At 35.4% G+C, this 23,313-nt stretch overlaps 4 protein-coding genes and 1 pseudogene across 4 annotated transcripts; 2 read left to right on the forward strand and 3 right to left on the reverse strand.

Annotated features, from left to right (window-relative positions):
* The first annotated feature begins 81 nt into the window (after positions 1-81).
* On the forward strand, positions 82-2,920 carry LOC17888664 (pentatricopeptide repeat-containing protein At2g40720). The gene has a single exon (XM_006295584.2). It carries the CDS (start codon positions 217-219, stop codon positions 2,791-2,793), a length of 2,577 nt encoding a protein of 858 aa, XP_006295646.1. The 5' UTR covers positions 82-216; the 3' UTR covers positions 2,794-2,920.
* Positions 2,783-9,232, reverse strand: LOC17887741 (probable inactive serine/threonine-protein kinase scy1). Its single transcript, XM_006293642.2, has 21 exons — positions 8,895-9,232; positions 8,280-8,378; positions 7,727-7,878; positions 7,524-7,596; positions 7,237-7,359; positions 6,865-6,973; positions 6,661-6,740; positions 6,289-6,370; positions 5,948-6,087; positions 5,739-5,849; positions 5,517-5,633; positions 5,313-5,402; positions 5,084-5,137; positions 4,804-4,878; positions 4,632-4,707; positions 4,366-4,465; positions 4,217-4,286; positions 4,050-4,117; positions 3,854-3,969; positions 3,415-3,666; positions 2,783-3,317 (listed from the first exon to the last, which is right to left on the reverse strand). The coding sequence occupies exons 1-21, from the start codon at positions 9,018-9,020 to the stop codon at positions 3,034-3,036; spliced, it is 2,397 nt and encodes a 798-aa protein (XP_006293704.1). The 5' UTR covers positions 9,021-9,232; the 3' UTR covers positions 2,783-3,033.
* Positions 9,233-10,687: 1,455 nt separating this feature from the next.
* LOC17890052 (WRKY transcription factor 55) lies at positions 10,688-12,719 on the forward strand. Its single transcript, XM_006294665.2, has 3 exons — positions 10,688-11,103; positions 11,767-11,898; positions 12,398-12,719. Exons 1-3 carry the CDS (start codon positions 10,688-10,690, stop codon positions 12,717-12,719), a joined length of 870 nt encoding a protein of 289 aa, XP_006294727.1.
* A 1,707-nt stretch (positions 12,720-14,426) lies between these two features.
* LOC17889788 (probable WRKY transcription factor 54) lies at positions 14,427-16,262 on the reverse strand. Its single transcript, XM_023784822.1, is given in 3 exon segments — positions 14,427-15,068; positions 15,289-15,390; positions 15,749-16,262. Coding segments are annotated over 3 exon segments (984 nt in total). The 5' UTR covers positions 16,135-16,262; the 3' UTR covers positions 14,427-14,572.
* A 6,174-nt stretch (positions 16,263-22,436) lies between these two features.
* On the reverse strand, positions 22,437-23,267 carry LOC17888688 (annotated as a pseudogene).
* Positions 23,268-23,313: the final 46 nt, after the last annotated feature.

Consider the following 23,313-nt stretch of genomic DNA (forward strand, 5'->3'; position numbering starts at 1 on the left):
TCTGTGTAGCCAGCCACCATATTTCATTTTTGCATTAGTTTTTTTCTTAAGTTCGAAACTTGGAACACTTATTTTTGTTAAAGAATATAAACTTGAATTAACCAGACATAGACAGGTAAAGAGATGCAAAACAATTGCTTATTACAAACAAAATTCTAACCAAGTCTTGAATATCAAAATCAAATTTTTGCGGAAGATAACGACGACGATGCTGATATGCGTTTCAAGCTTCACGCCGTTCACATTCGTCGGGGACTTTCTTGTTTAGCTGATTCTTACATTTCTCCGACTTCGGTTAGTTGTGATATTAGAGCTCTGATTCAGAAAGGAGAGTATCTACAAGCTCTGCATTTGTACACTAAGCATGATGCCTCTTCTCCCTTGTGGACTTCCGTTTTCACATTTCCTTCTCTTCTCAAAGCTTGTTCTTCTCTTACGAACCTTGGCTATGGCAAAACTATTCATGCTTCGGTCATTCTGTTGGGTCGGCGTTACGATCCTTTCATTGCAACCTCGCTTGTCAATATGTATGTAAAATGTGGATCTTTAGATTACGCCGTCCATGTGTTCGACGGTTGGTCTCAGAGTGGAGTTTCTGCTCTGGATGTCACAGTTTGGAACTCTATGATTGATGGGTTCTTCAAATTTCGAAGATTTAAGGAAGGGGTTGAGTGTTTTCGCCGAATGCTGGTGTTGGGTGTGAGACCTGATGCTTTCTCGTTATCCATTGTCGTCAGTGTTTTCTGTAAAGAAGGAAACTTGAGGCGGGAAGAGGGGAAACAGATCCATGGGTATATGTTGAGGTGTTCGTTAGATGGTGATTCTTTCTTGAAAACTGCTTTGATTGATATGTACTTCAAGTTGGGTTTATCCACAGATGCGTGGCGTGTTTTTGTGGAGATTGAGGACAAATCGAATGTTGTACTATGGAATGTGATGATTGCTCGGTTTGGTACTAGTGGGATCTGTGAATCTAGCTTGGAGTTGTATATGCTTGCAAAGAGTAACAGTGTCAAGCTTGTTTCCACTTCATTTACAGGGGCTCTTGGTGCGTGTAGCCGAAGTGAGAATTATGGTTTTGGTAGGCAGATCCATTGCGACATTGTGAAGATGGGACTTGACAATGACCCGTATGTCTCTACTTCTCTACTGTCAATGTATTCAAAATGCGGTATGGTTGGTGAGGCCGAAACTGTCTTCAGTTGCGTTATAGATAAAAGACTTGAAATATGGAACGCGATGATTGCAGCTTATGTAGAGAATGACTATGGGTCCTCTGCATTGGAGTTGTTCGGTTTCATGAGGCAGAAAAGTGTCTTGCCTGATTCTTTTACCTTATCGAATGTTATATCCTGTTGCAGCATGTTGGGAATGTATAATTATGGCAAATCAGTCCACACAGAACTGTTTAAGAGACCAATACAAAGTACATCTACAGTAGACAGTGCTTTACTCACTTTGTATTCCACATGTGGATGTGATACTGATGCTGATTTAGTCTTCAAATCAATGGAAGGAAAAGATATGGTTGCGTGGTCCTCCCTGATCTCAGGTCTTTGCAAGAATGGGAAATTTAAAGAGGCTCTGAAGGTTTTCAGGTCCATGAAAGATGAAGATGATAACTTGAAACCTGATTCTGATATTATGACTAGTGTTATTAACGCATGCGCCGGATTAGAGGCTCTCAGGTTTGGCCTTCAGTATCATGGTGGCATGATCAAAACTGGACTAGTGCTGAATGTTTTTGTTGGCAGCTCCCTTATTGATCTATATTCGAAGTGTGGCTTACCAGAAATGGCTCTCAAAGTATTCACTAGCATAAGAAAGGACAACATTGTTGCCTGGAATTCAATGATATCTTGCTACAGCCGAAACAACCTTCCAGAACTATCGATAGAACATTTCAATCTGATGCTCAGTCAAGGTGTCTTCCCGGATTCAGTATCAATCACAAGTGTCCTTGTAGCAATCTCATCAACTGCAAGCTTTCTTAGCGGTAAAAGTCTACATGGTTATACATTACGACTTAACATTCCTTCAGATTCTCACCTGAAAAACGCTTTGATTGATATGTACCTTAAGTGCGGGTTTTCAAAGTATGCAGAGGATATCTTCAAGAAAATGAGGCATAAGAGTCTGATCACTTGGAACCTAATGATATATGGATACGGATCCCATGGATATTGTTTTAGAGCATTGAGTCTATTTGACGAGATGAAGAAGGCAGGAGTATCACCCAATGAAGTAACATTCCTGTCTTTGATTTCAGCCTGCAATCATTCCGGTTTTGTGAAGGAAGGCAAAAACATTTTCGAGATCATGAAACAAGACTATGGAATCGAACCAAACGTTGAACATTATGCAAACATGGTAGATCTTCTAGGACGGGCGGGTCACCTGAAAGAAGCTTACAGTTTCATAAAAGGAATACCTATTGAACCAGACAGTAGCATATGGCTCTGCCTCTTATCTGCCTCAAGAACTCATCATAATGTGGAACTTGGAATATTGTCTGCTGAGAAGTTGTTGAGAATGGAACCGGAAAGAAGCAGTGCCTATGTTCAGCTAATCAATCTTTACAAGGAAGCAGGACTGAAGAACGAAGCAGCGAAGTTGTTGGGTGAGATGAAGGACAAAGGCTTGCAGAAAAAACCTGGTTGCAGTTGGATTGAAGTTAGCAATAGAAAGTATGCTTTCTTTTCAGGAGGTTCATCTAGTTCAGTAAAGGCTGAGATCTTCAACGTATTGAATAGGTTGAAGAATAATATGGTAGAGGAGGACAAGTCCACTTGAACAAGATAATATTCCGAACTGATGGTATTTTTACATCACTTCTACTTCTCAGAAACTCATAAGAAACGCTCTTTTTGTAAGTGTAGAGTAAAAATAGAGACACTCTTGGGGTTTAAAATGAATGATATTACAAATCAAATAATTTGTTGGTTGCTTGGTTGAACTCTCGAGTCACCTGGAGATACTTTCAAAAAAATGTACATTGTATGCTGTTTATCGTCTTCCTTCCTCTAGTGTTTGTCACATTCCAGATGAGGTTCGATTAATGCGTTGGGCACCTAGTCTAGGAGCTGCAGGTTTGGCTCCTCGACCACGACCAGAAGATAACGGTTTCGCTCTGGTGGTTGGTGGTGGAGCAGCAATGGCAGCCCATGGGTCTTCATCATCAGACTGTACTGTCTTCTTCAAGTTCAACGGTCTTGAAGTAGTTGCAGGTGGTGGAGCAGCTATAGATCCCCACAAATCATCGTCTTCTGTTTTCACAGCTGCTTTCGCCGCGCTAATCTTTGGTCTTGAGCTTGTAGCTATCAAGAGCGAGGAATAACACACAAGCATATCAACTTTAGAAAGTTCAACAGAATGTGGTGAGGCAAACTGATTCAGCTAAAACTAAGTAAATACCTGCAGGTCTAGAGGACTGAGACACAGGTCGTTTTTGAGCTGCTTGAATGTTTGCGAGAGCTGGAGAAGCTATTGGTTCATCCAGCGGTTCGAGATCCCAACCGTCTTTGTCACTCTCATGACCTTCGCTAATGCCATTCTCGGCATCTCCCCAACCATCTGTTGATGTTGGGGATGGTGGTGCAGGTTGATCTGTGAAGTCCGAGTTGGAACGTGTATGATGACTGGCTTTGACACTCGGCGCCTCCGTTGCTGAGGAAAATTTTCAAGAAATAAACAAAAATAGGAAATTATAGGAAAGTACTGGGAACTGCACAGACCAGCCAACAGAGCATATAAAGCAACATCTTTTTTCTTTTAGTATTAATACAGTGGTTGCACAATTCAACAAACTTTACAATGAGGGTTAATACAAAATTTATTGTAAGTGATCGTGTACCTGTGGTTGCAACATTTGAGGCAGCAGCAGCAGCTAGGGATGGTGCTGAAGAAGAAGAAGCAAGAGGCGCTTGTTCGAGTGGCTTACCCTTGAGTGTCAACGAACTCATTGCCCATCTATAAAAGTAATTAAATTAGTCTAATATATACTTAAATCAGCGACCATTGTTGATATAATTTGAATTGATTATACTCACCCAATCAGACCAGCAGTTTCAGGTATAGCTGAAGCTCCTCCGCTGGCTCCTGTCTCTCCATTGTTTGTCTATTAACACCCCAAATAAAATAATTGTTACATTCCATCCCCTAATAATATATATAAAAACAGCTGAACGAAAGATTTAGGTAGACATATTATTCCTACCTTCTCATAGTTCTGTTTCAGTATCTGAAGAAATTGTTCTACGGCCTGAAATGCCTTTGAACGGACATCACTGTAAGTAAAACAAGAGAAAATGCTTTAGATGTTGTCGGAAAATAAGCTATTAGAAATCGATATGCATTTAAAGGAACCTGTCTTGATCAATTGTTAGCACAACGATATTCGGAAGAATCCTAGTTGCTATCTCAGTGTCGTCATAAGTAGTACTGGTGGCACATAATGCAACGATCCCTGCGTAAAGTAAAATCCAGTGAGATATAAGATGACACCAGGAAAGAGAATAACAACAGGAATAGCTCAGCCCCAGTTGATAACATATGATTTACATAGAACCAAACATCCCACACACTACGTAATACTAATAACTAGGATCATATTATACCAGGCCTTCACATACCTGCACCTCGAGCGGGTGGAAATGTATCACGCAGTGCACGCACTGTAAAAGCATTAATCAAAACTCTTTTCCTTGTCTGCATCATAGCTAAATGATTAGGTAACAAAACCATAGATCCATAAAGGTAACAATAAATCAAAAGAAAAATAAAACGAAGCTGCTAGAGACTAACCCCTTCATTTAGGTAGGTGGCAATATTCCCGAGCAATATAGTGGTATTTGTTCTGATTGCAGGCTCTTCATCCACCTGAGAGGATAATATAAAATTTAAACCAAAAATACTGTAAAAGAAGTAACTACATCTGCAACATGCATGACCTCTTAACTCCAACTAAAAAAGAACCAAAGGATTGCCATAAATAGTGGTATTGAAAGGTGGTAATATTTTACAGAAAAAAAAATCAAATATGGGAAAGAGAACGGTCCAGCTATTGCGGTTAATGGATACAAACCTGTAGTTTGGAAAGGTATTTCAACAGTGATCCTGAAAGTGTACGCTGAGAAAGCTGCAACCACAAAAGAAAAACAAGACATTTATATCATATACAAACAGATTATGACAAATACAGCTTAACTATGACAAAAAAAAAATGTGAATGATAATTAAACCGTCTTTGAATGAGATGAAACAGACAGTGACCTTTACTAATAAAGCAGCTTAAATGGGTTAGGAGCAGGTACCTTTGGAGCTAAAACGAGCATCGATTTAAGAGTCAGCTCTCGAAGAAAAGCAGATGTATCTGCAAATCCAGTCGCAACATGAGGGTATACCTAGTAAAAATGCAGCCCATTGTTAGTTAATAAAAGTATGCGACTAGACAGCAGTAGCGCCAGACACCCACAGTTTGAACACACTTCAGGCCACAGAAGAGGAACTGATCTTACTTGTTCATCGACTATTTGCCCGGACATTGATTCTCCAAATTGATCAACATGTTGCAAAAGAGAGACTCTAATAGCTCGATCATTGGAAGCAAAAAGCTTGACTATTGTTGGTAGTACCTAAAATCATAGAAGGGAGTACATTTAGGAAATAGCTGAAGCCTATACATACAGCAATGGGGTAGATAAAAGTGTTTTAATACAAATATAGCATGACTGAACAACCTTCACACTGAAATCTTCAGTTGATAACCATGAACCCATCTTAAGTAAGGCAGTTAATGCAGGAGCAGCAGCTGAACCAAATTCAAGGGACGAAGCTAATAAAGGAAGAAGCTGCATCAACCAGAAGGTAAGTCAAATAGGAAAACACAAAACACTCAACTCAAACGGCAAACTGTCATCTTACTACCCAACAAAATTTAGATTCACACCTTCTTAAGCACGATCTCCCGAGGAAGCTGTTCAGCGACATTTGGAAGTTTGCGGAAGAAAGTGTCTTTTTCGACGCTATCTTTCAAGTTAAGAATATCCATAAAATGTATGGTGTCGACCAGCTTATTTTGGAAATACTCTGCCAATTCAAGTATGTCAGAAATAAGAATCAAGAGATAAGGGATGATCAAAGATAACTACGAGAGATAATACAACATTGCATAAAGAAACCCATATGGAAGGGCCAAAAGCAAAAATACAGAAAAACAGATTAAGCAGAGAATCGAGAAACATTGGGTTATTAAAGGTACAAAATTTGTAACCAAGACAGGATGATTACCGCCATTTTCTAGAAGTTTCGAGGTGTTTAATCTGCGAGAAGGCATGGAACTTAGGAGTCGCTGATAATCTGGAAGCAGAGACTGTGAGAAAAGAAAAATTTAACTGAAATGAAAGCCAGCTCTCAGAAATCAAATTCATACAAGCAGCTAAAAGCAACACATCAAAACTATGGGGAAACATACAAAGCCTATTGACTAAAAATCACATCGCTAGTATAAGTTCTAAATACTCTGGAGTTGAAGTTATCAAAAATACATGGAACTTAATCCATAAATATGAAAAAGCAAAGAAGAATCCATATGTATACGCAAACTGATATTGAGGAACATAAAAACATATACTCGAGGAAAGAAAGGGATGAAAGCAAAACCTTAGGTATCCCGACAGTATTACGCAGCTCCTCTGTTTTTCCCAGCTTGGAGCCCGAGAAGAGTTCGTAAATAAGACAACCTTAAAAATGAAGTAAAGGGCTTCAACAAAAGAATTGCACTCAAGTGGACAATGGGTTGAGGGGCTTATAAACTCCTTCGAAAATTAGCAAGGCACAAAAATTCAAAATTACTGTGGGGTTTACCTAATCCCCATGAATCGATGGCCCATGGTGGAGATTTCCTAATAGCAACCCAATCAGACTTGACCATTTCCATCGGCTTGTACTGTGTTCCCACTAGCCATTCATATGGCTGAAACAATAGAAATAAGGTAGAAAATATGAAAAGAAGGACTAACACTGACAGAGTATTCTTACCCTGGTCACATGAACAAGGTCTATGATACTACAAGGTACATTATATCAAGGGTATCACAAAATAATGTAGATATGACAGCAGGTTTGAGTTCTAAGATTCTGAGGGAGGGAAAAACAAAATGAAAGAAATGGCTTTCAAATTGACAAGATTAACAAAGCTTAACACACAAATGAACTACAATCGTGAATGATGATTACCAACATAGGTCCACTTGCAGACTCATTGCTCCCATCAAACTCTGATAGAACATCAAAAGCATGGAGTTTCCAATCTAAAGTAGGTGTAACAACAACACTCGCCAGACAGACATTTCCATGCACCTGTTGAGACAGTACAAATTAAGTGTTGTCACTAAAATATACGACATGAGCATTCAATGTATTCCTTAAAAAATGCAAAACGAAATCTAACTGACGAGAAAATCTAGTAGCCACCGGTTATATATTCTAATAGCTGAAATATAGTGTTGTAAGAAAATACTTACAAGCTTGCAGTCATTGTTCAGAAAGCTCACAGCTTTACCTATCTGGTGTAGCCCCAGTGCAAAGTACTCATCCCTAAAAGGAAATATTCATAAAACAAAACAAATCAATAGGTGATCAATTTATCATGTCAAACATGATACTGGCTTTGCCACTGGGCATTTTATGTCTTTTCTGCCTAGATGTTCATAAGAAGAGTTAATACCTCTGGGTAGCTTTCAAGCCCAGCTCCTTTATCTTATCTGACAGTGGCATAACAGGCTCCGTGACTATATAGATCGTAACCTTGGAAGTAGAACCATCATGAGTTTCAACCTCAGTACTGTGGAGAAATGAAAGTATATTTGGATGCCTCACCTGCAAAACGAAATAGTAGATGATGATTTGACAGAAGGATGCCAATGATAGTAACAAAAGGAGAAAGAATCCACTTATGAATCAGTTGAGCACAATTATAGTTATGTAAAACTTGCTCGTCAAGATGTGACAAAATTGGCTTTGTGCAGGAGTCAATTTAACTGAGGAATTCATTCTTAACTAGGTACAAAAAAAAACTGATTATATATATCATTGTGACTTCATACTTCTCTTAGAGACAAATAAAGGTACCCGTAAATCACTAGTTAGATGAAGTAAAGTTCCTAGTACTTAAGAGTAAGAGTCCTTGGTGCTTAATGAAAGTTTCCGTCAGTAAACAGAGAAAAATATCTTCTTTGTATGAATGGAGCCTAACATGTTACTAATCTATTAGAACTTACAGTACGAAGGCGCTTGACACCATTTCGTCCAGCAGCCAAATGACCATCTTGAGCATTGTTCCCGGAAAGAGCAAATATTGAAACCGGAGATCCATCATCCTGAAGAAACCAAAAGTACAGAATATGATCTTGTATTACAACTTACAGTATCCGAAAGTAGATCAATTGAAGAAAAAAAGACATATATATCCTAAAAAAAAGCCAAAAATCTGTATAGAATGAGTGCCTGAGGGAATTGACCAAACAAAGCCACAAAAACCATCAAACGAGCCAAAATCACATACGTTACTATTATGAGGAGTGCGAATCTCAAAACTCAGCGTACTCACAAGCTGGAAGAACCAAGAACAATAGTATATACTGAGTGGTACTTATAAAACTACAGCTACTAAGCATCAAAAAGGTTAAAGCTGCTGGATCACGCTATATGGAAAATCAATCTACTACAGCCTACAGGAGAAAAGAGGAAAAAACTATGCCTCTCATTTGACATTAAAGCAACACTTAACAGCACCGAATTCAAATCATACAACTAATCTGCAGCCTAGAGGCAGATTCAAAACATGTTATGCAGAATTACAAACATCCGCACGTAAACAGAGAGAAGGGAATAACCTTGGAGGTACCACGAAAGTGACTCCATGAACCCCAAGCAGAAGGATAAGGATCACCGATGTTGTAAGGCAGATCCTTGAGTCCCGTCCCAGATCCAGCCACTACTCCCTTTAAGAACTTGAACATGTTTCCACGGCCTTCTTAATCCAGCAATTGAGAAACGTTGTTGTTGCTTTTCAAACGGATCTGTGTGGAGCAAAACAGAATAATTGAAAGCTCTGCTCTTATGATTCTTCTTCGTCTTCTTCAATCTGCATCGCCGGAAATAGGAGAATTTCGTAGATTTGTTTTTTGCTTTTTTTTTTCTTTTTTTTTATTCGTCGGAATTATTATGATCGACCTGAACGTAATGACTCTATCGCCGTTTTCGTGTTTTGTTTCTACAGTTCGTGCTGTTTATATGCTTATAAGACGTCGTGGAGTTTGGATCTGTTGATATTTTATACTGTGGGTTGTACATTGTGTGTGGGCTTCTTTTCTTGTCCAATGGTTCTCTCGTGCCCTCTTCCAGTCTCGCATCTTGTTGGGTTTTGGAAATGCTTAAAATATCCCTATCGACAACGTTAAAGATTGTAGATAGATGCACACTATACATCATACCATAAGATTTACGTAAAATGATAGCTCTGATTTAAATCGAAATCAAAATACGCTTGTAGTACCTATAACTATGATTGGGTAAACACTTTTCTGATTTTTCCAATCCTTTCAAACAAACCATCGTTGTCTAAATCATTGAGTGTATATCTTGGAAAAATACATATCAGTGTTCCAAAAAACCTTTGACTTGATTGTTTGGTTCTAGACCTGTTCGTTTTGGGTCATATATTTATGATTATTGTACAATTATTCAATATTATATGTGAATTGCATGAGATTTTTGTACAAAACAACAATATATATATATATATATATATATATATATATATATATATACATATGTGAGATATAGCTAGATAGTATAATGTTTAATCACGTTTTGTATATGTAATACTGTTAATAAGGGGCTAACTATATAGTAAGACATAATTCGGATCCAAAAGATAAATTTCTAGTAATATTTTGTCAAGAAACTTACCAAACTTGAACGCCTTAGAAATTTCTTAACTTATATAATGTGTCTCCACTTCAAGTTCAAGAGAAAAAAAGTTCAACAGTATGAGCATTGAAACCTTGAGTCTTCGTCTAGACTTCTAAGAAAATCTTGTTATGTTGAAATTTGAAAGAAATAAATAAATATTATATTTAAATTTGTCTTTAAATCATTGAAGACCATGACTTGGTCAATGTTATTACCAGTTCCTCTGCCGTGTTAACCAAAAAAGACGAACCCATACATCCTAAATATCTCCGACCAGGTCAATATGGCCGGTTAATCACTATAGTTAGATCATTGGTTAGTTTAGATTTTGCAAAACAAATATTTATAGCGTTACTTAGAAAAAAATATTTGTTGTTCCCCAATGTGAAATAGCCTAAAAGCTTGCTCTTGATTATTGGACTTATGTTAACCTGTCGAGTAAGAAAATTCCAATTTAGCTAACCAACCCCCAAAAGAATATAGGAAATGGTAATTATGTCGCTTTAGGAAAAAAAAGATTACAATCTTTGAATAATCTGCGCCATTTTCATAATTTTCGATAGAGTTGGAACCAACATCGAAGCTAACTGTTGGGAAACAACATTAACCGTCGCGTACGTATCTCTTCTTCGTCTATATATATACACGTATGTGTGCATAAAGTTTTTAAAATACATATACTCGTCCAAAGAAAAATATATACAAGTTAGAGATGGATCAAGAGGTGGTAATGTCAATGATCTTCCACGGAATAAAACTAGTTAAAACGCTCGAGTCAAGCTTACCGGAAAAGCCACCCGAATCTCTATCAACCTCTCTCGGCGAGATCGCAAAGACGTTCGGTGATGCAAACGAGCGGCTAAAGATGTTGTTGCTGGAGATGAGGAACTCCGAGACTGCGTTGAACCAAACCAAACCGGTGATTGTGTCCGTTTCAAACCAGATGTTAGTGCAGATGGAACCAGGTCTGATGCAAGAGTATTCGTTTAGGCGTGGCGGGTCATCAACGTCATCTCAGGGAACCGAGGCCATTTTTCAGACGCAGCTCATGGTCGGAGGAAGGATTTTGACGGCTGCAGAAGGATCTGGCGGCGCTAGCGGTTCCTCCACGCCAAGGCTGCGGAGAAGGTATTATTTTATTTTATAATCAATAGTAGCTAGAAGTACAGATATTAGAATGCATAGAACAAATTGGCAATGTAAACAAAATGAATGGATGAAAAATTAAATGACTGTATAATAAATATTGATTAGAAATACTTTAACCAAAGACAAATTCTGCTTAATTATGACGAAATGATATATTTTTAACTTGACGCATTATGTCTTTCATATAACCACTTTCATATTATTGATAAATATTATGACTGATAACATGCGTAGCTAAATCAGAACATAATAAAAATGTGAATAAGTGGTGTATGATTCAGAACATCAGCCAATTTTACCAAAAGATCAAAGCAAGAACATATCTAAAATTTATTTTTCTTTTTTAAATTCATTCGGCTAGAGTACTCTTGGCAAATCGATGATTGATTAGTCTACTTTCAAGTTTCTTTTTCCTTTTGGTTTACATTTTTAACTCCATAAAGGGGAGAGATGACTGGGTTGAACCAGTTACATGTGACTAGGTAGCCAAAAGTGGGAAACCACCTCAAGTCTACTTCACGTTCAAACTTCCGATGTTTATGACTTTTTTTCTCTTTTGCAAAACTAACGATCATTAAATATGCAACACGTACGTTCGTATGTACTAATACTAACGTAGGTTAAAATGAGTACGTCGTTTAGGAAGGACGAAGGAGAAGACCAAACGGTGTTGGTGGCGGCACTAAGGACAGGGAACACAGATATGCCTCCTGACGACAACCATACTTGGCGTAAATATGGCCAAAAGGAAATTCTTGGTTCTAGGTTTCCTAGGTAATTAACTTTACTAATTACGTTTAGTACTAATAAATTGATTAATGATTAATATGTTCCTCCCAAATGTTCAAATAGTCTCGAAGATTCTAGATAAATGAGCATATAGTCAAAGATTCTAGATAAAAATGAATATATTTTCTTTAAAAAGTGATGACATGATCATAAAAGGGTTCCTTTAGTTTTAGTTAACTAACCGAGACACACACATTTACATCACATCATATGTTGTAATCAGTCTCTTTTTAATTCTTAATCACCAAGTTTATTACTTATTACAATAACCATATACTGTATATAATTATATATATTATTCTTTATTGACCTACATTCTTAACGTATATCTTTCTCCGATTTCGTTATCAATACTTTTTGCCTTTAGCCCATGCAATTAATAATAACTACGTACTTTACTTATCACATGAATGGATCGGAACTATGAAAGATTATTAATTTCTTAAATCCATGTTATAAAAAATAATCAAAAGTAATTTTGCAGGGCGTACTACAGGTGCACCCATCAAAAGTTATACAATTGTCCCGCGAAGAAACAAGTCCAACGCCTCGATGACGATCCCTTCACTTTCCGAGTCACATACCGTGGCTCACACACTTGCCATATTTATTCAACCGCTCCTACCACATCTGTCACCGTAGCCGCCACCACGGGCCATTCTATCGACTATGGTTCCCCTATCCATGACATGACGGACGCTATGTTTGGTAGCAGCGGAGTCGGAGCCAACATGGATTTCATATTTCCTTTCAATGATCCAACTCAGCGTTTCCGGCGGCTCGACGACGGCGACGATCACCAATAGGTTTCATCTACAGAGAAAGGGCATGTTTTAGTTAACCAAAACGAGGAGTCATGGTTTCATTTAATTTATTATTATTTGTATTAAGGGTTTGCACATTACACGTGATTTCTGGTCTGGGATCTAATGTGATCCACTTCTTTTTTTAGGGAAATTTATTTTCTTTTTGACAAAGAAAAAGTATCTTGTCATTCATTGATTGTGATGTTCAACTATTGTATGTATTTTGATAAATTCCATCTTCATTTGCTAGTTTCTAGAAACAGTCTATTTTTACTTGACAAGTAATTATTTAAATTCAAGCAGAAAAACAAAAAAACACATCTAAACTAAAAGGAGCTCATAAAGAAACTAAATAATAATATGAACTTAATTCAAGTTTAGCTAGCGTAAAGGTGATTTAATTGGATCTGAAATAAATTATTTACGTAACGGGAATACTAATTCCCATTGTGTACACTTTATATACACTAGTAGTATAAAGGTATTTATATTGGGCCATGTGAATAAACAAAGAAGAGCAATTCTGCAATTTCCTTGCATATGTATGCAAAGCAAATTCGATGGTTGTGTTCAGAATAAATCAATTGTTGTTTTGTCAGTATGTCGTTAATTGTCACGAACTTCTTGGTCTTTCTTTCTTTTTTGTTGTCTTTAAAAAAAAAAAGAAAAAACCAAAGAATCCAAATAATTGAAAAAGGAGTCTTCAGTGTCTAAATCAGCTGCTCGAGTGGAAGTGATGGTCCTTTCGCCGACACTATTCTCATGTATGGGCCTTCGTTCATCATGTGTGTTTGTTATGTCGACGGTGACGACACTTATTCTCAATTATTTGTATAACTCTAAACTGTGACATATTTATATACGTAAAAGATGTGTGAGATGTTGAACGAACTGCAAATTTAGTTTAGTGTTTAGGTTTTTTTATAACTAGAGAGAAAAAAAATTCATCATATCTAGCAATCAATTTTTCAAAGATTTTGATTTTATAAAATTGAACAAACTTTTGTCCTACATATATGTAAATACAACTTAAAATATATAGAAATATAAGCATTGAATTAGAGATGATTTTTAATTTGTCAAATTTTTGTTGAGTTTCAGCATATTCGGACATCTTATCTTTTACTAATTTTTAATTAATTTGCTTGATTTAAGTAAGAGAAAGAATCTATAAAAAGTATCACATGTACGTACAAATTAAAAAATTAAAGAATCTATTTTCTATTTTTAGTAGAATTTTGAGAGTACCGAACATAGATATTATAGCTTAATTAATTTTGTTTTATTTTTGTGACAAGATAATAATAATTGCCCTAGTGTACACGGCGATCCTTACGAAAAAGGCAACAACAAAAAGACAAGCACGCCAGTACCATGATGCATTTGTCCCAGTTTCTTCCTTTTTTTAGCACCAAACATTCATAGCCGCAATTTCGAATGGATGGATAAGCTCTTTACACTCCTTAAGTAATCACATTCATATATCATATCTATGGACTATAATGATTGAAGCCGACATTAAAAGCACTTACAATCAAATAGCCAAAACAATTATCTAGAGGAATTGTTGTTACAGTTCGTGGGAGCTTGGCTTAATTCCAAATAGTTTAAATGGTATTCTATTCAAGTTTCTTACATCTTTATTGTCGAACCTAATGATTTCTCCAAAATGAACTTGTGAAACAAAAAATAGTGAAGAACACCACATACAAATTGTGTAGTACTCAGTTCAAAATATGAATACAGAGATGTATATATGGTGTTTTTGTCAAACGTACCAACAACAATATCACATTCACTAAACATACTCCAAAAGAAGGTGGAAATATTACAGGCCTGGTGATGACTTACCACTATGAACATGAATCAAAAAAGGAGGAAAACTGATCGTTATCGACGAAAGCTAAATGATGATGAGAAGTAGTACTGACTTCACCAAAACAGTATTGGTTTTGATGATGATCATCAAACATCATCAATTCCTGCCAAACCAATGACAAATCCCCATCCGTCGAAGAACCTTCACAATAGTCTTTATAAAGATCACCATTGTTTTTTTCTTCCTCTTTCACTATGCTTACCTCTGTCACACTACTGATGTTGTTATCTTCCTCTTGTATCTTAGCATTGACATGGTTCTGAGCACTAGTTGCGTCCAATGGTTTGTCCGAATCCATGATGATACCGTGATCTATTGGCTCCACCTTGGCTTGTGTTTGGTCACTGGCAGTGCATGTGTGGTAGCCAACATATGTGATTTGGAACATCTCCGGATTTTTCTCCAGCTTCTGAACTTGCTTTGTTGCTTTACATCCTTGCGTTGGCTTGTGTGTGCACCTAAAATAACTTCTGCAAAATATAAAAAAAAAAGAGAATAAATGAGTTAGGCCATTGCAAAATTCACATAGCTATAGTGACTTTTAAGTCCGAAATAAACATATGATTCGGCTTCATGACATTCCTGGTTAGAAAATGATTTGACCATGTTTATATGTATTATGTATGTCTTGTGACTAGCTAGGTAAAATACACATGTACAGACATATATGTAGTATGGAGTAATAAGGACCTTGGGAATTTGGAATTAAGAATCTCCTTTTGTCCATATTTCCTCCAAGCATATTTGTCTTCAGAACTTCTAGCTTCCAGGACCCTAGTATGCAATCTCTTCCTGCAAATCATAAATTATAAGATTTTGTTAATTAAATGACTAGACCATTTTGATTTTTACTCAGCAGTGATTGGCCCTATCCAATCAATCATATTCATACGATTCTCTATCACTACCATTAATAAAAATCAGTGATTATATATATTCGTATATATCCTTTAACCTTTACGATAAATCATTTCAATATGGGGCACTACCACCGATTATATATGATGGAATCCATATACCAGATCGAAGTGGAATTTTTTTAAATCACAGTTAAAGGAGATTAAATCATTAAACACGAATAAAAGATATAAAAATATTTGATAAAATCGATATTTGTATATAACTTTTATTTGTTTTGTGTTTCACTTACTTTCTAGTGTAGCATCCTCTTTTACCCTTACCAACCCCTAATCTCTTCTTCTTACTATCACCGGAATCTCCGCCGTTGCAACTAGCCGGAGCAGCCGAATCATCGCCGCACGAAGCATTCCATGAACCTTCGACGGCGATGGGGACGGAGACGGCGACGGGTCACAATTTCACACCAGAATGGTTACTAACTGTTTTATATTCTTTCCAGCAATTTAATCCAGCACCTGTTATTCCACTCATCTCTGATCCGGAAACGAGACGGTGGTTAGAGTGTTGCTGATGAGAGAGGAGAAGCTGAAGCTGAGTAGCGAATTCAAAGCCTTGAACAAGTTGGTCTACAACTTTTCTCTTTATGGATTTGGTATTGTTACTATTCGAATCCATTTTTTTCTTATAATGTATATGTTACCTTCTTTCTTTTTTATTTTAGGTTTTTTTGGTTTGGATGATTTCAGAATGAAGAAATGTTGTAATATAGTGGAGAGAAGAAGAAATGAGATTTTTTTGTTTTTCAGAGCTTGAGAGAGAGAGAAAAATCAAAGGAAGATGCTTAGGAAAGAGAGAGACGAGATAGAGAGAGATGGTTACGGCAGTATAATGAATACAAGGGTTATAATAGGAAAGTTTAAAACTTAGCTATGAGTTTGATCATGGATTCGAGGTTATAATAGGAAAGTGTTAAACTTAGCTATTCACCCATTGGCTTACCAAAGCTTTGCTTACGTCACACACATGAGGTGGAATTACGTAAGCCATCTCCCTAAACACGTTTGAGGGCTTTGGTTGGGTATACTGTATATATTTTTTTTCTCCTTTCTTCGCGGATTTATTTAATTCTCATGAAAACGATCCAACAACTTGGTTTAGTATTTAAATGTTTTATTGGCCAAAAAATGTTTTTGTCTTTATCTTGGATAAGGAGTTATAAAAATTGTATTATTTTTATGACATTCAAATTATTGTTCCATTGGCATGAGATTCACTTTTTCAAGAAAAAAAGAAGAGAGAAAAATGTTGACAAGATTTATCGGAGCAGCCACTAATATCTTTTGGGGTCGAATAATCTTTAAGATAGAATAACATTTTACGTAAATTTTTATTTTGGAAGTGGGTAAAATATGATTGTATATGTTTTGATTATATAGTATGACTATATTTATAGTTCTATACGAGTGTAGTAGTGTCGTGCATTTACGAAAGTAGAAGGATTCAAATGGATATTCTCTCGTAGGTGATTTTTCTAAGAAATAGACTAACGTATTACTAACACCCAAATGATAATACTATATAAGATTGGTGGTGAGACAGCGCTTAGTTCGGATCTAAAAGTAGTAATCAAGATTAACCCTCATTAATTATACTAAGCAACGTTGTTATTTTAATTTTATCTTTATGTGTCTTTTCTCTCTGAGAACTGCCAATTAAAAATGCAGGGAAAAAGCACTAAAGTACATAGTTAATGTTAGGGTGTGGATCATTTGGGTAAAAAGAGAGCTTTAAAATCATTACAATCACAAGTCACACTTTAGCTTCTGTCCGCATCCTATTGCTTTGCTTGGCCCTGATCCCTTTGGCAGTATTTAGGAATTTTTATTTTTTTAATGTATATTAATTTTGGACTGAAGAAAAATATTTTCTTAAAAAGTTGAAACTGTCACTACTTTACATATTTTAATTAATAATACTCGTGTAACTATTGAAATATTCGTACAAGTCATCCCTTTATAATACCGGAAATGTAACATTCTGTTGCAGAAATTAAAACTTATCACATGATCATAAATCATTAGAAATATAACTCGTTTTGATCCGATCCGTTTATAGTAAAGAAATTATTAACCTATCATATGACCATATAAAGAAGTTAGTTTAATTTAAAGTTAACAACTTCATTTTGGGTTAGTTGAATTATTTTATTTTCTTGAATAATAGTAAAACATTTGTTTGGTATACAATTTGTGACTGAGATATTGTGACGGCATTAAGGGGGCAAGGTGCCACTGAATACTCCTTGGAGTCACAATAAATTCAGCCACATTTTATATAATGTATTGTGTATCCACTAGCAAATCAAATTCCATAAGTCAAATCCATTTGTTCCCTTATTATTTCTTTATAATCTTCACATTTATACGCTTTAATATTTCAATCATCAATAAAAACAACGAAAACTAATTATTAGTACTTATAGTAACTCTAAACGAAACAGATTAGATCAAGCGTAACTTTCTAGAGTACGATACAGTATTTTTGTTGTTATATATAGTACGTAGTTGACTTGGATCATATATATGTATTCCACAAAGGTAAGTATGTGTTTATTTCTCGGTTTGAACTTTGAACCAAGAAGTATGTAATTCAAGCAGCTTTGTTTTACTAATGCGTTTACTCTCATCAAAATTCGGAATCCATGTATAAATCCCAATTAACCGATTAATCAATCATGTAGAGAGATTGTCAAATATGGACACTTGTTTATATTCAAATGTTAAACTTCGGAGTAGATGATGAGAGAAAGGTCAACGGTGACTGGGGAAGTATGATGTTGACAAATGACAAATGGGGGATTAGAATAATAACAATTTGTTGTTAATACATCATTTTGTGCTTAATCTAGTCTTAAGCTGAGTTGTCTTAGAAATAATTAACTAAAGAGGCCCCTCGATTAAAGGATTGCTACTTATCGTTAAGACTACTCTGGATATTGATCTGTCACGATTTTTAAAACTACATATATAGTTTTTTATTTATAATATGCGTAACCTATATATATAGTTCTTAAATGTGTAAGTTGAATAATATTTCGTGCTATCGGGAAAATTTCTTTTTCTCAAGAATGATTTAACTAATCAATTCGTAAGAGACACAGTCATGGCTTCGTACGGATCTAATATACAAGTTCAAATTCAACAGCAATAAAACAAATTAAGTTAAAAAGTAGAACCCGTCAATAATTCAACTAGACCCAACTCATAGCTATTTTATATATAAACGAAGGAGTCATTATTACTTATATTTATGTCTTAATTAGTCCCACTAATAATCTTGCGGCAGCCACTGGTGCTGTTTAAAAGTTTATTGTATTTAGAACTAAATCCCATTTGGCGATCACTACTCAGATCTAAAACCACCATATATCGACTTTTGCATTAACCAGTTTTCTTTTTGTAACCTAGTGATTTCGTCTTATTTCGAGGGGTCGGCACATTTGATTTCAACTAGGTACATTTTTTTTATTTTATTTTATCTAGTATTTATCTTTTGGCTAGTTGATTGGTTCTATTATTGTTTGATTTTTGTCAGTTCTAATCTGAAACCATTCATTATCTTTTTGTTCATATTATATATATATATATATATATATATATATATATATATATATATATATATATATATATAAACATATGTATAAAGTTGTTTATCTCAGCATGATCAACTATATACAATGTCTACATATGGAGCCAAAAGGTCGTTCAACGTAGGAAGGGACTCTATAATTATAAGACATGATGACTCCCAAAGCATATACAAAATTAGAGCCGGTTCTCGCGTTTATGGGATATTCTGGTCGTGCCGGTAAATATATGAGATGTAATTTGTCACCCTATAAGGCTATAACTTTGTTATATTTAAGTATACCTGACTCTTTAGAAAATCGTTATATTAATTTGATCTGAGATTCATGATACACTTGCCAAGTGTCTAGTATTATAACAAAAGCTATTGTTGATATATATATACACTTGACCAATTAAAAATTTCTTTAAGAAAAAGTATACAGTTATGTACGTTAATTAGTACGTGATACGTTGTTAACGGCATCTACCACATATATCACGTTTTCATATGCTTATTTTGTCTTGTTCCAATTGACAACATGACGGAAGGACGAAACCGTAAAAATGGGAACGGATGGTTATATCGGAGATTCATTAAATATTAAATTCGAGCTAAACTAATTAATAACTAAAGATGAATCATGATGCATGATTTCACAAAATATGCATTATTTTTAGTTAGTAATTAAATTATTTGGTAGGATTCATATCTTCTCTTTTTATTCTGCAGCAAATAATAACAATTTATTTCTTATTTTGGTACTTTTAAAGTAGGTGAATTTTGTTTGGTTTTGAAGTTATAGGTTTTTATTCCTATATTTATATTTAACTCTCTTTTATTTAATAAACTTAAAATTAACTTTTTAAAGAAGCAATTAATAACAATCATTCACCGTAATATATAGCTAGTAGAAGCTACGGAAAACGGAACCGTGGATAGAATAAAAAACTTCAGGCCATATATAAATCGACGAATTGTCAAAATTGTCTGCTCATCAACAACTAATCCTGTTATGATATGAAATAATAACTTCACTAGTATCTAGATATATAGTTATCACTTATATTTCTAGATATAGTAATATTGTTTTTCAAATTTAGTTTGGGCATATTATTAGTTATTATTGGATATTCAAACAATTATATTAATATATTATGTATTGTTTCTCATACATGATACGTCTCCTTTGATTTTTTTTGCGGATAATTTACAACATGCATGATTTAGATAGTTAGTATGTATACGTATGTACGTACTTGTAAGACTTGAGATAAAATGTTTCTAGAAACTTGTGATCGATCATGAAGGGATCATCACTTTATTTTCGATCATATATTACTAACAAATGAGCCGGAAAACAAAAAAGAAATAAAAAGCAAGCAGGAAGCTTCGTAGTATAAACGATGGCGGCAGCAACTATATTGGATAACTGACTTTAAGGAACTATTGTTTTTGGAAAAATTAGAAAAATATGTGTGTTTCAAAAGCTAAATTTAATGGGTTTTGCAAAAAGGTCAGAGATTGAGGAAGACAACAATATAGGAAGCGTTTCTCCTCATTCCAAGACAAATATATTCATAGAAGTCTCCTTTACTTTAGATGCATATCCAAAATTCCATACTCCAAATCATCATATATATTTTCATGTCTTTTTTTTTATTTTGAATAAAATAACCAACTGTGCTTAAGAGTTTTATTACATTTCTCATGTCATATCACTTTAATGAATATTCTTGATTTTAATTATTATATATATATATATATATATATTGTCATTCTTGTAATAGATATATGCAAACAATTAACTAAATAATAATGTTATACACTCAAAACATCTAAAAGGTAATTTTAATACAAACAATTAAATATTTTGACAAGAAATGATTTTTCTTTTTTAATATGCTATGTATTTGTTTTGTTAGAGAAGTTCCCTTCTCTCTTCAAATGGCGCAATTGACGTGCCACTGCGTTGTTTCTCGTGTTTTATCTTTTTGCAGGTCTCCACTGTGTATTCTCAGTATATGCACCATGTGCCACTATATATACGTGATGTGGCTTATGAGATTTAGAATGCTGGAAGTACCATGGTTCCTCAAGCTCCTTCTCGAGATTCTTGGAATGTTTTAATGTATTAGTCTTTTTCAAACAAGATCATTATTGTTAAACACAAAGTCGTAGGTATCTTTTTCAAGAACATAGACTATCTTCAACAAAGACTATTTCCGTTTAACATTGTACTCATTGCGTACATTACATTATGTTTTTGTTGTTTCTCTCTTTGAAATTTTAGTTCTAACGCAACTCGTAATCCTTTTTCAGAGCTCGGTCTTTGAAAGTAAGATGAATAGTAGCTTAAATCCATAAGCTTTCTCCGTGAAGGAAATTATCAATAACAAGTATTTCATCATGAAATCAAATAAATTTGAAGTAGAAATGATATTTTGCTATGTTAATGTCCAGATGTGGATGTAGCTTGTCCAAAGATGAGGCATGTGCCCTATAATAGGTTATAAGTACTTGATAAACTAGCCTAGCTTCTTTTTTTGTACATCAACAAACCTAGCATTTTTTATGCATCTTGTGAATATTTCTCTCAATTCTGGAGTTTGATCAAATCTTATTCCTTTGATGTTTTTATCCTTTTATTTTCTATTAGGTCTCTCATATATTTCATTAAATTATTTATATTTTTCAGTTGACCTTTTACTTAAATAGTTAAAATTAATCATGTTCAGATGCATAAAAAAATATTTAACTAATGTATGAATCATAATTAGTTTAAATATATATATATATATATATATATATTTTGGAGCAAAGAGAATTTTGAGAAAATACCATTTTGTATGCCTTGTAACAATGCTCATTCTATTCACCAAAAAACAAAAACAAAAACAATGCTCATTCCGGCGGTCTAGTTCCAAAATATTCTCATTTAGCCTGAAAAGTGTATAAAGTTCTATAAGCCGTACCAGGAAACAGAGCATTCAATCAAAATGTCTAGCCTGTACCCTGAACCAAGACAATTAAGTTGATTTTGATACATTAAACTTGAATGAAAAAAATGAAGATATGACGTGTACCAAAAAGTATGGAATATGGATCATGTACACACAACACACTTAAGTAGCAACACAAACTCAGACGTGGAAGGTGGGAAAAAACAGAGTGACAGTAGTTTTCTTTGCACAACAAGCAGTGTATACGTGAACGCATCAGAAACCTTAGAAGAGCTGTCACCGGAAGATGTGTTTCATTTTCCTTTTCACCGGCTGAAGAAGCCTGGATGTTCTGGAATCAACTCATGATGTCTTCTATACATTTGTTCCTCACTGAAGATGGAAGCCTCATGAAAGGGTGAAAGGTTATTCAGAAACAAAAGGATGGTCTAAGAGCTCATCCACAGTGAGCCTATCTATAGGCTGCCGCCTAAAGCACCGCATCCAAAAGTCTGTTGCCACTGGAGAGATATACACATCTATACTCCATTCGAAATTAGATCTCATATCATGAGCTGTTGCCCCAAACATCTTAAGAACCGTACACCCTAGAGACCATACATCACTGGCCGGTCCGATCAATCTGTTCGGCCCAGCAATATAACCGGCTTCAGGCGGCATGTACGCCGTACGGTTTCCACGAAACAAGAGGCTAGAGTCCATAGTAGGATCTTTAGATAAGCCAAAACCAGTGAGCTTGACATCCCACGGCTCTCCAGGTCTGTTGGAAGGGAAGACAAATACATTGGAGGGTTGGAGGTCGCAGTGGAGGTAACCTTCCGCATGAAGAGCCTTGAGTCCTTGTAGGATCATACGAGTGGCGCGTCTGACACTATCTTCAGGCAATCTCCCTCCAGCATCAGAGATCATTTTGTCGAGAGTGCCTAAGGAAGCATACTCCATGTAGATGTAACACAAAGTCGCACTTTGGGGGTTAAACTCAAAGTGAAGATGAGGGCACGAAGCTTGGACGATGAAGGGGTTGGCGTGGAAGTGAAGCATGGTCTTAAGCTCCCTCTCGAGATTCTCGGAATGTTTGAGCGTACTTGTCTTCTTCAAGTAAGACTTCTCCAAGTTGGAATCATTATTTTTGGACACAGAGCCATAAGTATCTTTGTCAAGAATAGAGAGAATCTTCAACGAAGCCTCCGTCAGATCTCCAATAACTTTCCGCTCCATAATATAATGGTCTTTTTGTTTAGGTTTTAGTTTCTTTTAGTTAGCA

Source organism: Capsella rubella, unplaced genomic scaffold, assembly GCF_000375325.1.
Source record: "Capsella rubella cultivar Monte Gargano unplaced genomic scaffold, Caprub1_0 scaffold_4, whole genome shotgun sequence".
Classification (NCBI taxonomy): Eukaryota; Viridiplantae; Streptophyta; class Magnoliopsida; order Brassicales; family Brassicaceae; genus Capsella; species Capsella rubella.